At 37.9% G+C, this 14,418-nt stretch overlaps 1 protein-coding gene across 1 annotated transcript in view; it reads right to left on the bottom strand.

The window, feature by feature from the left end:
• The window catches only part of LOC108976042 (type I inositol 1,4,5-trisphosphate 5-phosphatase), a 29,096-nt gene extending 19,058 nt beyond the window's left edge, over nucleotides 1-10,038 (bottom strand). Inside the window, exon 1 of the mRNA XM_018944942.1 lies at nucleotides 9,872-10,038. Within this exon, the coding sequence (XP_018800487.1) occupies nucleotides 9,872-9,946 (75 nt within the window). The 5' untranslated portion in view covers nucleotides 9,947-10,038. The remainder of the gene's footprint in view (nucleotides 1-9,871) is intronic.
• Nucleotides 10,039-14,418: the final 4,380 nt, after the last annotated feature.

Below are 14,418 nucleotides of genomic sequence, written 5' to 3'. Positions count from 1 at the left end.
TTATAGGATATTACGCCCATCTTCTATAGCGAACTTCTTACAGTGTCTGGGAACATGTGTATTAAGTTTTATAACGAAATCTTAATTTTTACTCAAGTTACAGCTTGCACGAACAGACAACGAAGAGGCCCGAAGGACCCGGAATTCAACTGGTCTCATAATACTTATAATTTATGTATATGCATGTTTACTGGTCTGGGATATATGTATGGCATTGTTGTTTGAAGACATTTAAAGCGGCTCTTGAGGACTCCAAAGTGGTTTTCACAAAGGGGAGACGTAGGTATTTATTCATTGTATATCCAAAAATTTGGCAAGATTTGCATCGCATGGGGAGGGTAAGTATTGCCGAATTAAAGGTGTAGTATGGTAAAAAAATTTTAAAACATCGAACACAATTTTTTTGCTAGTTTGATTATTTTAAATCCTTAATAATAATATAGAAACCTTCCTTTGACTAAGATGGTAACGGAATTTTTTTAAAAATGAGATCCGCCGCAAGGTGTCAAATCGCACAGCTGGCGCGTTGTAAACGCGTTTTTCTCGAAGCAGTGATTTTTGATCGTGGTACCCGATTCAAGCCAATCTCCTCGGTCGATTTGTTTAATTTTCTTTTTGGAATTTTCAGAAGAGACTTGTCCATCTAATGACCTATAATCATCATCGTTAATAGATATTTGACAACATTGTGACACAATTAGTAACTTTTAAAGATAACGTCTTCCGGTCACCCATATTTCCACCGGATGTCAATAAAAAATGTTTCTCTGTACTATATTACATGTAGAATAACATATGAAAAATCTGAACTCTCAAATAAAAATTTGTGTGGAAAAAAAAATTATTGAAAAAAGGTTGCTACCCACTTAATATTATTTTATACCTTGAACCAGGTCATGTCCATTTTACTAGATAATATGTTATGGTTGAAAGTGAGCAAGACAGCATATTTTTTAAATTTTTTACTATTCCTTGGGAGAAGAATTCTTTGATAGATTTGCAGAAGCGGTGTTGGCTAATCATTTATATTGCGGTCTCATAAAAACGGTCGTATCAGTTGATTCGGTCTGCGGTGTTCCCTGTTTATACTATAACTCGGTCGAGATGAGGGAGTTTCACCACACTCAGCTGGGCAGAAGAAATGTTAACAGTTGCGCTTGAACATATTCCATCAATTGGCGATATGGTTTTGTACCCGTATTCCGATCAAGACAAAAAAATATCTATTTCTTTTATTTTTTAACGACCTGAAATTTGAGTGCAAAAAATTTTGAAGTTATACAGTTTTATGTAAAAAAAAAAGTCCAAAAAAAACATTTTCCAAAAAAAGTTTTTTGTTGTTTTCCATTTCGAAAAAAAGTTGGTAGAAAAGCACAAAAAACTGCTTATTTTGAAAAAAAAGTTTTTTTTTTGATTTTGAAAACTGTTTTGGTCTTTTCGCACACAATTTTCAGGTCGTTAAAAAATAAAAGAAATAGTAATTTTTTTGTTGGATCGAAATACGGGTACAAAACCAYGTCGCCAATTGATGGAATGGCCCATATGTACGTACATATGTATATAACAAATCATCATAATGTTCTACAAAATTAAATATATTACAATAGTGATATACATATGTACATAAATCGTATATTTTATATAGAGAACGTATTTATTTATTTATTTATTATTTGTAAAATAATAATACAATTATTATTATACATTAAACATAAGGAGCACTAGCTACAGAGGCTTTCAGCTCACGGTTTTAATATAAACGACTTCAATAATAAAGATGGAACCTTCCATTTAAAAATTATTTACAAGCAATATGTTTTTATGAACTAAAAATATATGTTAAAAATAAATTTTAAAAAGGAAGGATAACTTAAATATATTTCTTTAACTTTGTACGAGATAGTATTTTAGTGATGTTTACAATAGACGTTATTTTTAATAATTCAAGAGCTTTATTATTCTGAAATATACTGCTCCTTGCTGAATTGGAGAAAAGGCATTCATCCAGTAGATGTGTTGTGGTTAAGGACGACGAACTACAATATAGGCAGGATGAATTACAGTTTGCATTTAATAAATGGGAATGCGTTAATGACATATGGCCAAGACGAAGACGAAGGCGAACAAAGGCTTTTATATCTTGGTAACGGCCTGATGGCGGATAAGCAGGTTTTTTGTCCTCTTGGTTGCAGAAGGCGTAGAGGTGTTGCACATTCTTCCAAGCATTAACTTTTATAACTTTTCGTTTAGAAGCGATTAAATGGATTATGTCATTTTTTTCGATGTAGTCGAAGACAATCAATGGCTGTTTTGCCGTCAATTTCCAGTAATACCGGCGTGTCCAGGGATCCATATAATTTTTATGTTTGTTTCCCAATTAGTATGTTTCTAATTTGCGCAATGCGGTAGGATTTGTTAGATGCATTTAGAAGAGCTGAGATTGTAGACTTGCTATCAGTACATATTAATGATTTTAAGTTAGAGTTTTGTACTACGGATAGCGCATTATAGATGGCTGCTGCTTCTGCGGTGTATACTGAGCTGTAATTGGGCAGGAGTCCAGCTTTTAACGTATTTCCAACGTTRTCAACAATAGCAAAAGACGTGTAAAAATCGGCCTTAGAAGCGTCAGTAAAAAGGAGTTGCCAATCTGCCAATGAGCTCTTTGAACAAACTTTGATATACCCTGGAATTGGTGTTCTTTTTATGATGTTTTTGAAGATGTAGCTCGAACAAAAATTCTTTGAGTAGCCATGTTGTGGCAAAAGAAATAGACTTTTCCTCAGGTATAGTTGTTATACCTAGGTGCTTATCTAATTTAATGCACTTAGAAATAGTGGAAGAAGTATTGGAGTTTTTATCGTCGGTCCATTTGGTTTTTACTATACCATATAAGAGCTTGTTGTTACATAATAGTAGTTTTGGATTAAGCTTTTGCGAAGTATGTAAAACTCTTCCTCGATGGATGAGACTCCGGCTTCCGTTAATGTGAACTTTATTGGTGATGTTGGGAATGCCCGAATACTTCTTCGAACAGCTGCATGATATGGTGCAAAGACTTGCTTTACGTTGCTTTTGGCACAATTGCCGTAGATAGGAATACCATAATCAATCTTAGATAAAATTAAAGCTCTTGTAATATTGATAAGAGAAGAAATGTGAATTAAACAATATTTTGATGATAGATACTTAATTATATTAAGCCTAGAAACTAGTTGCTTGCGAAGATTTGTTCACTCTTCTTCAAACRTAAGTCTCTTATCAAATATTAAACCTAGGAAWTTAAGACTAGTAGTATTTACAACATTTACATTATTATAGTTAAGATAGAAGTTATTACATTTGTGTTTTCTACAGATATGGAATAATTTGCATTTGTTTATACAAATATTCGCACTTGAACAATTGGAAAAATTTGAAATATCAGAAAGGTCTTTTAAAAACGTATTTCTTACAGTATTTAGATTATTCTGTTTGTAGGAGATCAGCACATCATCAGCATAAATAATATGCGAAATGAGTTTATATTTATAGATTATGGTACTAAATTCCTTAAATGCGATTACAAATAGTATGACAGACAATGGTGATCCTTGTGGTATTCCATTGTACATATTGTACGTGTTCGAAAAAGTGTTATTGATTTTAGTCTTGAATTTCCGATTGACTAGGAAAGATTTAATAAAGTTACATAAATATTTTTTCACCAACTTGCCACTTTTCAAGCTGTCGTAGAATAGCATGAGAACCAACTCTATCGAAAGCTTTTTCGAAATCCAAACTGAGAGTGGATTTGTGGTTTCTTTTCGATAAAGCAGTTTTACCGAAATCATCCAAATAGAGTAAAGCATCCATAGTGCCTTGCCCTGCCTTAAATGCCACTTGGTTTTGACTGAAAAGAACCACGAGATACGTTTTGCCCATGAAACAAAGGGGTGATATTGGCATGTAACCAAGAACATCTGTAGACACTACATTGGATTTAGGAATTGCYATAATCACTGCATTTTTCCAGCTTTGAGGGTAGACACTTTGACATAAAATATTGTTGTACAATTTAATAATTCTATCTTTGAGACTTAAAGGACAGTTTTTTAGCATGGGATATGAAATCCTGTCTGCACCACTAGTCTTGCCTGACATTTAAGATAAAGTGAAATCTAATTCTGCGATGGTTATGTTTGATTCGGTAATAGATGGGGGTGAGAGATCTTTACTGTACCTTCTTCTAAGAAGTTATTTTTTATTTGGTACAAACGAGGGGTGGAAGTTTGAATCTGTATGGTCAAATACAGAGTCGAAATGATTAGCTAATTGTTTTGAGTGTAAAATTGGGCCATTTGGAGTGTTTATACAATTAAGATTCACGTGCGTATAGCAGCCTGAGAGCATTTTAATTTCGGTTCACAATTTCGTAGGATTTGTAAAMGGAGTGATAGCTTCGGTAAGTTTTTGTAGGCAACACCTCTTAGCTTCTTTAATATTTTTCCGAAACACTGCATTGACTCTTTTGTATTTTATTAGGTTATCAATAGAGCGAGTTCTTTTGTAAATTAACGATAGTGATTGTTTTCTTCTCTAAGTTAGGCAACTCCGTAGACCAATAAGGCACATGATTTTTGAAGATTTTTTACCCGTTTGTAGGATAGATAGGTGAGCAGAAGTTTTGATAATTTTGGTAATCGTAGCTGTTTCTTTATTTATATTATCGTTTATGGGACTTGCAGCAGACAAATTTTCGCAGAGTTGTTGAAATTTGGACCAATTTGCCTTGCCCAACAGAAATTTTTGCTTCGCCGACCCTTTTTTGTATAAAGGGGTTGATAAAAGGGTTATAATGGGGAAATGATCCCTCTTATAAAGAACAAATGACCAGATCTATATTCGTGAACGAATTATGTCTAGAAAAATACGTGGGAGAACCGTCGTTTAATATTGTCAAGTTTTCTGCTAATAAAAGGTCTTCTATGATTTTACCTCTTTGGTTAGTATATGTGAAACCCCAAAGAGGGCTCCAGGCATTGAAATCGCCAAGTATAAGTACGGTTGTTTGGATTGGTCCGATTATATCGCGTAGTTCTTTGATATTGAAGTTTTGGTGTGGTGGAATGTAAATTGTTAGGATGGTTAATTTAAATCCAATAAATATTTCTATTGCTAGAAATAGAATAGAAATATTAAAACATGTAGGGAGAAATTTGTGTGGGAAGTATTTTTTTATGTAAGTAGCAACACCTTGTTTGTTAATAAGATTTTGTGTTAAATTGGAGAAATAGGCAGCGTATTGTTTGGGTACAGCAGCTGCGGAATTAAATGAAAGGTGTGCTTCTTGTGGTGATATATCACTTAGTGATTGCTCTTTTATGAGTAATTCTAGGTGAGTGAAATTGTTGATAATTCATTCATATTCCATTGGAAATTTGAACATTTATTAGTAATGTGAGTGATTGAGAAAAAGGAGAGGAGGGATAATGAGAGTTTTTGATCTTCATGGTCAGTTGTGGTAATTATATGAGGTGAGATATATTCTGAATAAGTAGCTGAAGCGAGAATATTTATATTGTCTGTAGAGAGAAAAGGAGATTGAATGTTAAGAGAATCTGTTGTGGATATTTTAGGAATGAGTGGTTTGCTTATTTTGGTAGGGTTTGTTATTGTTTGGGTAAGCATTAGGTTAGGAAGGTTTTTTGTTGTTTCTTTTGTAGTTTCATTTGGTGAGTTTAGATGTTTATCAATTACGAAATTCTTTTTGTTTACTATCATGGTTTGCTTTTGTTTTGGAAGAGGATAAGCTGTTGGGGATTTTAGTACAGTGTCTGTGGAGTGTGATATGGGAGGAGATGATTGAGCATTTATTTTCTGTTTTTATTTTGAGAATATTTTTGGATTGTAGGTATTTAGGACAAGAGCGTGAAGAGGAAGGATGATCGCCTGAGCAATTTGCASAAAATGTGCGGTTGCATGGCGAGGGGAGATGAGGATGGAAATTGCACATATCGCAAGCAGGGTTCTTGTTGCAACGTTTCGTTGTGTGTCCTAGAAGCTGGCAACTTTTACACCTCATTGGGTTAGGGAAATATGCTCTAATCCACATTGTGCGCCATGAGACTTCGATTTTTGCCTGAAGTTTGTAGAGGTCAAATGAAAGAAGTATCACAACACTAGGTCTCTGTTTTCCTTCTATATTTTTAGTGAATTTATGCACAAAAGTAACCCTGATCTTTTAAATGTACAACAATTTCATCTTCTGCAATATCATTTAAAAATGGGGCATAAATTGTAAATTTAGAGCAATTCAAATTGTCGTGTAACTTGTAACTTAACTTTAATATCGCGAATTCCATATCATTTCTTTGTTGTAAGAAATTTTTCAGTGATCTTCCGATTTCTAACAAGTAAGAGTATATTACAATCACGTAATTCGGTGACAGATAAAATTTCCTTACTTATTGTTTCTAAGCTTTTATGCACAGCGAAGTAGGAGTATTTGGAAAGTTTTCAGTTCGAATCTGCTTCAGATATTTGAACAAACTTTAGGCAATATTTTTTAATGTGAAGCCGTTCTGGAAAATTTTCATGTGGTTTGTATGTAAGTTTTTTCCTTTTGGGCTTGAGGCTAGAGGCAAGCAGAGCAAACTTCTTTTCCCGAGGTTAGGCGGCCCTGGGGCGATAATAAATCAAATATTCACTAATATGCACTGTTTTTTACGAGAGTAACCGTACGTTCAAAATAAAACGAAAACACGTGCACTTATATGCAAATTGAAATTTGCGAATAAAGCGTAAAGCACAAAMGAAAAACCGCGATTAGAMAACAYGTCCGCTTAATGAGAGAGATAATCGAAGACTGAGAGAACGTATATCATAGAAAACTTATAAGCGTGTTTCACCAAAGTTTTACATCAGGGGACTCGAAAATAGCATAGTTGAGCATTTTCAATATTAAATGAGAAAAACAATGTTAATTCCAAAGTTAAGGAATGCGCAAACGACTCTGCATATAATTCGTAGATGATCGGTATATACGAAAGCATACACTTAAATATATACATAYGTACAAGTATATATGTATACYATACATATGATACCATATATATAGTCATTTAAAATATATTATAGAATAAGGTTCGAATTATTACCTAAATGGAATCTGATATAAGTTTGTAGTAATTAGTTATAAATTTTGTAATGAAGCTTTTTGCTGCCCGTGCTTCTTATAACTTGCTGAGGTGCCCTCGCCGTGTCCAGGGTTCGTTACAATAAATTTGTAAACATTAGAACTCTCTACGAATCGTACTTTATTTAACTTATATAATATTTTTATCTTATAATTTTACTTATAGTTACAAATATTGTCTCCTGCGTTGTAATGTAGTAGCCCGAGGAAAGTACTGTGCCTGGGTAAGGGTCCACTAGGGCAATACGCTTTCCCGCTCTGCTGTGCTCTTTAGAGCTAGACGTAGTGCTGCTCTGTGCTATTTCTGCCGGCACTCGTGTAGACTTCGATAACTGTGCCCTKCTGTGGACGCTGAGGTTCCTGTGCCACGATCACCACGCTCGACTACTACTGTCAGAGCTCGTATAAGCTCCGGTGGCGATGTCCTGCGACATGCGTTGACGCTCCTGTGCTACGACGATCCCGCCAAGCTATTTCTGCCAGCGCTTGCGTAGGCTTCAATGACGGTGTTCTGGTGTACACGTTGACACTCCTTTGCTAYGACGACTGCGCACGATCACTTCGATCACGATGTCAGGGCGTATACGTGGACGCTCCTCTGCTACACTGGTTATGTTGAACTACTATAGTCGCGTAAAAATACCGGACCACGGTTGGCTTGGTCAGAGGATCAACTCACTACCAGGCTCATCCTTAACAGACGACATTCACAAGTAAGGGTATCAAAACTAGCTAGAGGATAAACTCACTCCGTACTCTGATGCTGAACTTGTGTACGTTAGCACATTCGACTGCTAGCCTGCCCACTGTAGCGTTCTTAGAGCTACTCCATACCAAATTCTTCGCTACCCCAATATCAGCGCGGTAGCAGCAATTCACCTGTTGTCTAAACAACAGCAACAGTATCAGGTACAGAAWTGCCAAAATTGTGCCAAGTATAGGGAATCAGGCTCATATTTTTAAGTTTTAGTCTTAAGCCAGACTTRAACAAAAGCACATAGTGCTTAATAAAAATGATTTGATTGTAAAAGTTTACTGTGATTTTATTTCCTGGACAACAGCACATAGTGCTTAAGGAGGTGACTGTAATTTTATTTCCTGGACAACAGCCCATAACACTGCAGAAATAATTGGCGCCCAACACGGATTGAACTAACATAACAAATACTGATGACTACAGGACTACTGAAGGATCAGCGAAACTATTCCAAAGACAATTGCCAGCATGATTTATATTATTACCAAACAAGAAGACAAGAATTATTTTCAACTCAAGGATAAGGCATCAAATTACATTTCAAAATTTCCAGAATATACTAGAATTGATTGTGATTAAGTGTACACTAAATATAGTGGGGTGCAGCTACCACTGCGTTAAATAATGAAAATATACGTTTTATTTTTATATATACTTTCTTTTTTCAACAATTTTATTTACGTCCTAATGGTGACTACCATATTAGTGTTAAACGGCAAAGCCTCATCTGGATCGAAGACTTTTGCATGTTTTTCCAATATAAAAGAAATCTTTTCCGTATTCCCTGGTTCCTAATTGGAATTCCCATTTCCAACTATTTTATTAACACTTTTACAATCATAATAAGACAATTTTTTCTCACCACCTTTATAGTGAAGGGTTCCCTTTTGCAAGTCTATTTTTGCGCCAACCTCTTTCAAGAGGTCAAACCCAATAATCCCGTCAAATGTTTTAAGTTCGGAAAGAAGGTAAAAAGGAGCCGTCTTTCCGATCACGTTAATTAAACATCTTTCCTTAATCACGGCAGTACTGTAGATTGACCTAACTTTAAATGAGTTTTTTACATTCTTTACCCCTTTTAAATTTTCATTGAGTTTGTCAAAAAATTTTCCCGCCCTGGTATCGATCAACAATTTCATCGTTCGCCCTGGCAATGACGTACCTACTTCTAAAAAATTTATTTCTTTCAGTTCTTTTTTGCTCACATTTAAGATTATACAATAGTTGTATTTATTATTAAAGTCAATTTCTTTTCAACCTCGTTGTAAAACTTTACAATTGAAAGTATCCTTTGCCTTCCTGTTCAATCAAATAGACTGGTCATTGGCCAGCATAAGTAGAGTCTAACCGCACGATGATCGCTTTAAAATTCAGCACGGTATTGAATGACACTTGGCCGAACCGACAATTTAATTTCTTATTATTGCTACCGCTTGGTAATGTTTCGAACTATTTTCGTAATTTTCAAACAGCTTATAGGCAGCAAATGCAGCTTGCCTCCAAATAACGTATCGTGTCCTTTCGCCACTCGCTTCCGGCAGAGATTTTATTATCACTGCTTCATATTCCTCCACTTCTAATGGAGCTTCTAAAGCCTTAAGTCATTCTGTCAGCTGTCCTATTGTCTCTGGAAGGAGTCCCTAGCCCTTTCCGTAGCTGCAGTGTCGACAGCTGTCACTATTACCCTCAATGTGTCGTCATTAACTTTGATGTCTCTTCTAAACTGACTACTTTTTTAATCCTTTACTATTTATTTTGTCCTACTTAATTCTTTAGTGCACTTAAACACAGTAAAACAATTTAGCCTTATGGGCCACTTTAAAAATTTTGTTTACACTTTAGAACATTTATTAATTTTCATTTAAAATTTTTGTTTATTTATTCATTTATTTATTTTTTAATTTTTTCTTTTCCTATATTAATCACTGAGTACTTACATGGTAATAATATAAATCATGCTGGCAATTGTCTTTGGAATAGTTTCGCTGATCCTTCAGTAGTCCTGTAGTCATCAGTATTTGTTATGTTAGTTCAATCCGTGTTGGGCGCCAATTATTTCTGCAGTGTTATGGGCTGTTGTCCAGGAAATAAAATTACAGTCACCTCCTTAAGCACTATGTGCTGTTGTCCAGGAAATAAAATCACAGTAAACTTTTACAATCAAATCATTTTTATTAAGCACTATGTGCTTTTGTTYAAGTCTGGCTTAAGACTAAAACTTAAAAATATGAGCCTGATTCCCTATACTTGGCACAATTTTGGCATTTCTGTACCTGATACTGTTGCTGTTGTTTAGACAACAGGTGAATTGCTGCTACCGCGCTGATATTGGAGTAGCGAAGAATTTGCCAGTTGATGAGAAAATGCTGACGCGGACTATTCTCACGCTTACTGGCTGAAGCAAAAAGCTTCATTACAAAATTTATAMCTAATTACTACAAASTTATATCAGATTCCATTTAGGTAATAATTCGAACCTTATTCTATAATATATTTTAAATGACTATATATATGGTATCATATGTATGGTATACATATATACTTGTACATATGTATATATTTAAGTGTATGCTTTCGTATATACCGATCATCTACGAATTATATGCAGAGTCGTTTGCGCATTCCTTAACTTTGGAATTAACATTGTTTTTCTCATTTAATATTGAAAATGCTCAACTATGCTATTTTCGAGTCCCCTGATGTAAAACTTTGGTGAAACACGCTTATAAGTTTTCTATGATATACGTTCTCTCAGTCTTCGATTATCTCTCTCATTAAGCGGACGTGTTGTCTAATCGCGGTTTTTCTTTTGTGCTTTACGCTTTATTCGCAAATTTCATTTTGCATATAAGTGCGCGTGTTTTCGTTTTATTTTGAACGTACGGTTACTCGCGTAAAAAACAGTGCATATTAGTGAATATTTGATTTATTATGGCCCCCGGGGCGCCTAACCCCGGGAAAATAGGTAGCTCGCCTCATGGGAACTAATTCAACCCTTTTGCTGATGCGTTCGGAAAACACCAGTAGTATTGTATAGTAATAGGTTGAGCGCGGTAAGGTTCCGATGAATTCGGTACAAACTGTCTTATGCCACCTGTGAAAGCATCTTCCCTGCAGGTCTCTGCTGTCCTTCCTTGTATGTATTTCTGGCAGGACTCGCACTGGCGTACGTACTGGCTAATCTTGCGGAACATTCCAGGCCAGTAATATAGGTTGGCAACTCGGGCTATTGTCCGGCGTATGCCCATGTGTCCGACGCAAGGTATATCGTGGTTCTCTTGTAGCACGTTTACGCGGGCGCATTTAGGCACACATAGCTTCCAGGGTACAGCCTCTTCATTCTGGGATCGACACGGAATGTTGCGATAAAGTTGGCCTTCCTTTTCCATGTAATCCGCGTACTTCTCTGGGTTTGCACGAACTTCCTCTACTCGCTTTTGCCACCATTTGCATTGTGGAGCCATCGTCGTCGCTTGCCTTATGGTCTCTAGCGGCTATCGGGACAGTACGTCTGCTACTTGGTTGAGTTTACCTTTACAATACTCGATGTCGAAGGCATGCTGTTGTAATTCTAAAAGCCATCGTGCTATATGACCGGAAGGGAATTCTATGGCCACCTCAGTGACATATGATCGGTTATAAATATCCCTCTAAGTAGGGTCTCATTTTCCGAATTCCCCAGACTATGGCTAGGAACTCCTTTTTGGTAGCTGAATAGTTTCTCATTCAATTTTCGGCTGGCGTAAGCTATTACGCGTTCGCTTCTTTCCAGATTCTGAGTAAGCACAGCACCAAGGCCTATATTGCTGGAGTCCGTCCGCTAAAGCAAATTGTTGGTCAAGCCCCCATTTCTACCGTCTCCCTTTCTTCAAGAGAGCTGTGAACGACATGGTCGCGAAGTAGGGTACAATACGTACGGGCGGCGATACCAGGAGCCTATCCCAAGATATTTAGTACTTCTTTCACGTTAGTTGGGGTCTTCAGCTCCTRGATTACTGCAACTCGGGGTGTTGTTGTTGTTGTTGTAACGACTGAAATTCTGCCGAGTTGACAGTCCTTGGCCGGATAAAAATCCGGGTCCGTTCCGGTTTTCGTAGACCCGACTACCGTGGGAACGGAACTTTCTCGAGGTAGGTGTGGATGCCTTTGTCAATGATCACGTGACCTAAATATTTAAGTTTCTTTTTCAAAAACTCACATTTCTAAGAGTTAATTCGGCGGTTGTTCTGCTGTAGTCCCTGCAGAACCTTTTTCAAATTCTGTATGTATTCCTCGAATGTAAAGCCTACAACGATTATGTCGCCAAGGTAAGCCAAGGCGTGTAGTTAAGTCTCCTGTGACCTGATAGAGTATCCTTTGGAACGTCGCAGGTGCCAAATGTAAGCATGGCATGTAAGAATGGCATGACGCGCCACTGGAATAGTTCGCGTCCAGATACGGTGAAACCTGTATATGGGCAGCTGTCTTGCTCCAAAGGTATCTGCCAGTAGCCGTACTTGAGGTCTATACTACTAGTATACCTTGGTCTTCGTAACTTATCTAGAATACGTTGTATCCTTGGTAAGGGGTATGCGTCGGGTGCAGATCAGGCGCTGAGTAGAAAATAAACAACGCATAAACGTCAAGTACCGTTCTTCTTCCGAACCAATACAATCGGCGCGCTGTGTGGGCTATGAGACGGGTCGATACATCCCTTCGACAGCAGCTCCTCGTTCTTGGCGTTAATAATGGCCTGCATCGCTGAGTTTCTTGGCAAATATCGTTGCTTGATAGGGCGGTCATCAGTCATGGTGGTTTTATGCTCCGCCACGGTCGTCACTCCCCTCATGCTTTCGAATGTTCGAAGTTCCTCGTTCAAGAAGACGCGTATGCTGGCCGCTTCGTTTCTCTGGTTAACGGTCGATGTATCCTCGAGTCGATTGATCCTCCTGCACTTAAGCTTACGTTTTCTTTTTCTCTTCATCCTTTGCATGTGTCTGGCGTAGTTAGGGTAAAGTTGCTTACGGCTTCGGATGACATGGTGCGGAAGGCTGTTGATTACTGTGCAACTGACGCTTTCAGCACTACAAGGTGAACCCCGCAGGATAGTATAGCTTCCRTGATGTTCCCCACAATATCCAATCCGAGTATGACGTCATCGATCGCTCTGGGCACGACGTGTAACACTGCCTTTAACGATGTCTGTCCGAGTTGAATGTTGGTCTCCACGGCGTCGAAAATCTTTCTGGTAATGCCATCCGCCATTTGTATTTCGATAGCTACGGTCACCTTCTTACCACTCCCGGTTGTGTCTTTTCGAGGCGCTAGTAACAATAACGGCTTCCGACAGTTCTCCGCTAAGCGTGATTAGAGCGTATAGCCGGCCGCCTTCCTGATGCATAATTACTGGTACGCCTTGTCTTTGGCGAAACCTTTGGTTATTTCCTTATTGTTGGCGTCAACATTCTTTAGTTAGCACATCCGTCCGGCCACACTTCCTGCAAAATAACTTACTGCATCTCTTAGCATAGTGACCTTCCTGGCCACATCTCCCACATGTTTTTCCCGGCCTAAAGGTTCGGCTCGTAGATTGTTGCTAGCGATGTGCATCTGCCGTTGTGGTATGTTGAGAAAACGCTTGATGTTGTGGTGGGCGTAGTGACGGCTCACTGGCATTTTTCACCTGTGTCTCGTCATCTCGCGTCGAGATTGCCCTACTCATCGTCGTTGTCCTTCCTGTATTCCATAGTACTCTTCTGCYAGTGTGATGAGTTCGGCTAGCGTCTCGAAATCGTCGCCGAATGTAGATAATCTTTCTGGCTATTTCGAAAAATCCTATCCAGTCGCTCCTCCTGATTATACCCAGCTTTTCCCATTAAGTTCTGCATGGCCAGACCGAGTCCTTGTATTTTTCTACCACGTGTTGTCTTCGTTGCCGTATATTATCTCCGAGTCGTTCAAAGTAACGTGCTGGTATAAAGAAGCGCAGAAAGTCCTTTTGAAAGTGATCCAACTCTCCCAATGTTCGTTATTGTTGCTATACCATTGGAGAGCGATACCGCATAGTAATTCTCCTATTTGTTCTTGGAAGGATGCCAACGTTTACTAAGTAAACTACAATCGCTCAACGAAACGCTAATGGGTCTCGCCCACCGTCGTACTTCACGGACCACTTCCTCACCTGGTCGATGATGGGTGCGAATGTGACTATATGGTTCTGTTGAAATAACAGCAATCTCAGTTGTTTTGTATGCAGCTTCCATTTTTTAAACTCTTTCCTGTATTTCGAGGTCTTCGTGCGCCTTGGCTGCCAGTGTAGTAATGCGCTTATGAATCACCCGCGCTGTGCATATTTRGTCAACTCCCGTTGCTCGAAGGAGATTAGTTCCTCCTTGGACACGGTGTCTAACCACACGAGATCTGCCATTTTCGTGCTAAATTTCTTCCTGATATTATACGATCCGCCGGGTCCCTGCTCAGGCGCCAATTGTAACGAAGCTTTTTG

Source organism: Bactrocera latifrons, unplaced genomic scaffold (genome assembly GCF_001853355.1).
Source record: "Bactrocera latifrons isolate USDA-ARS-PBARC rearing strain unplaced genomic scaffold, ASM185335v1 scaffold_719, whole genome shotgun sequence".
In the NCBI taxonomy this organism is placed as follows: Eukaryota; Metazoa; Arthropoda; class Insecta; order Diptera; family Tephritidae; genus Bactrocera; species Bactrocera latifrons.
The sequence above is the reverse complement of the archived record's forward strand: the minus strand, read 5'-3'. Positions and strand labels throughout refer to the sequence as shown.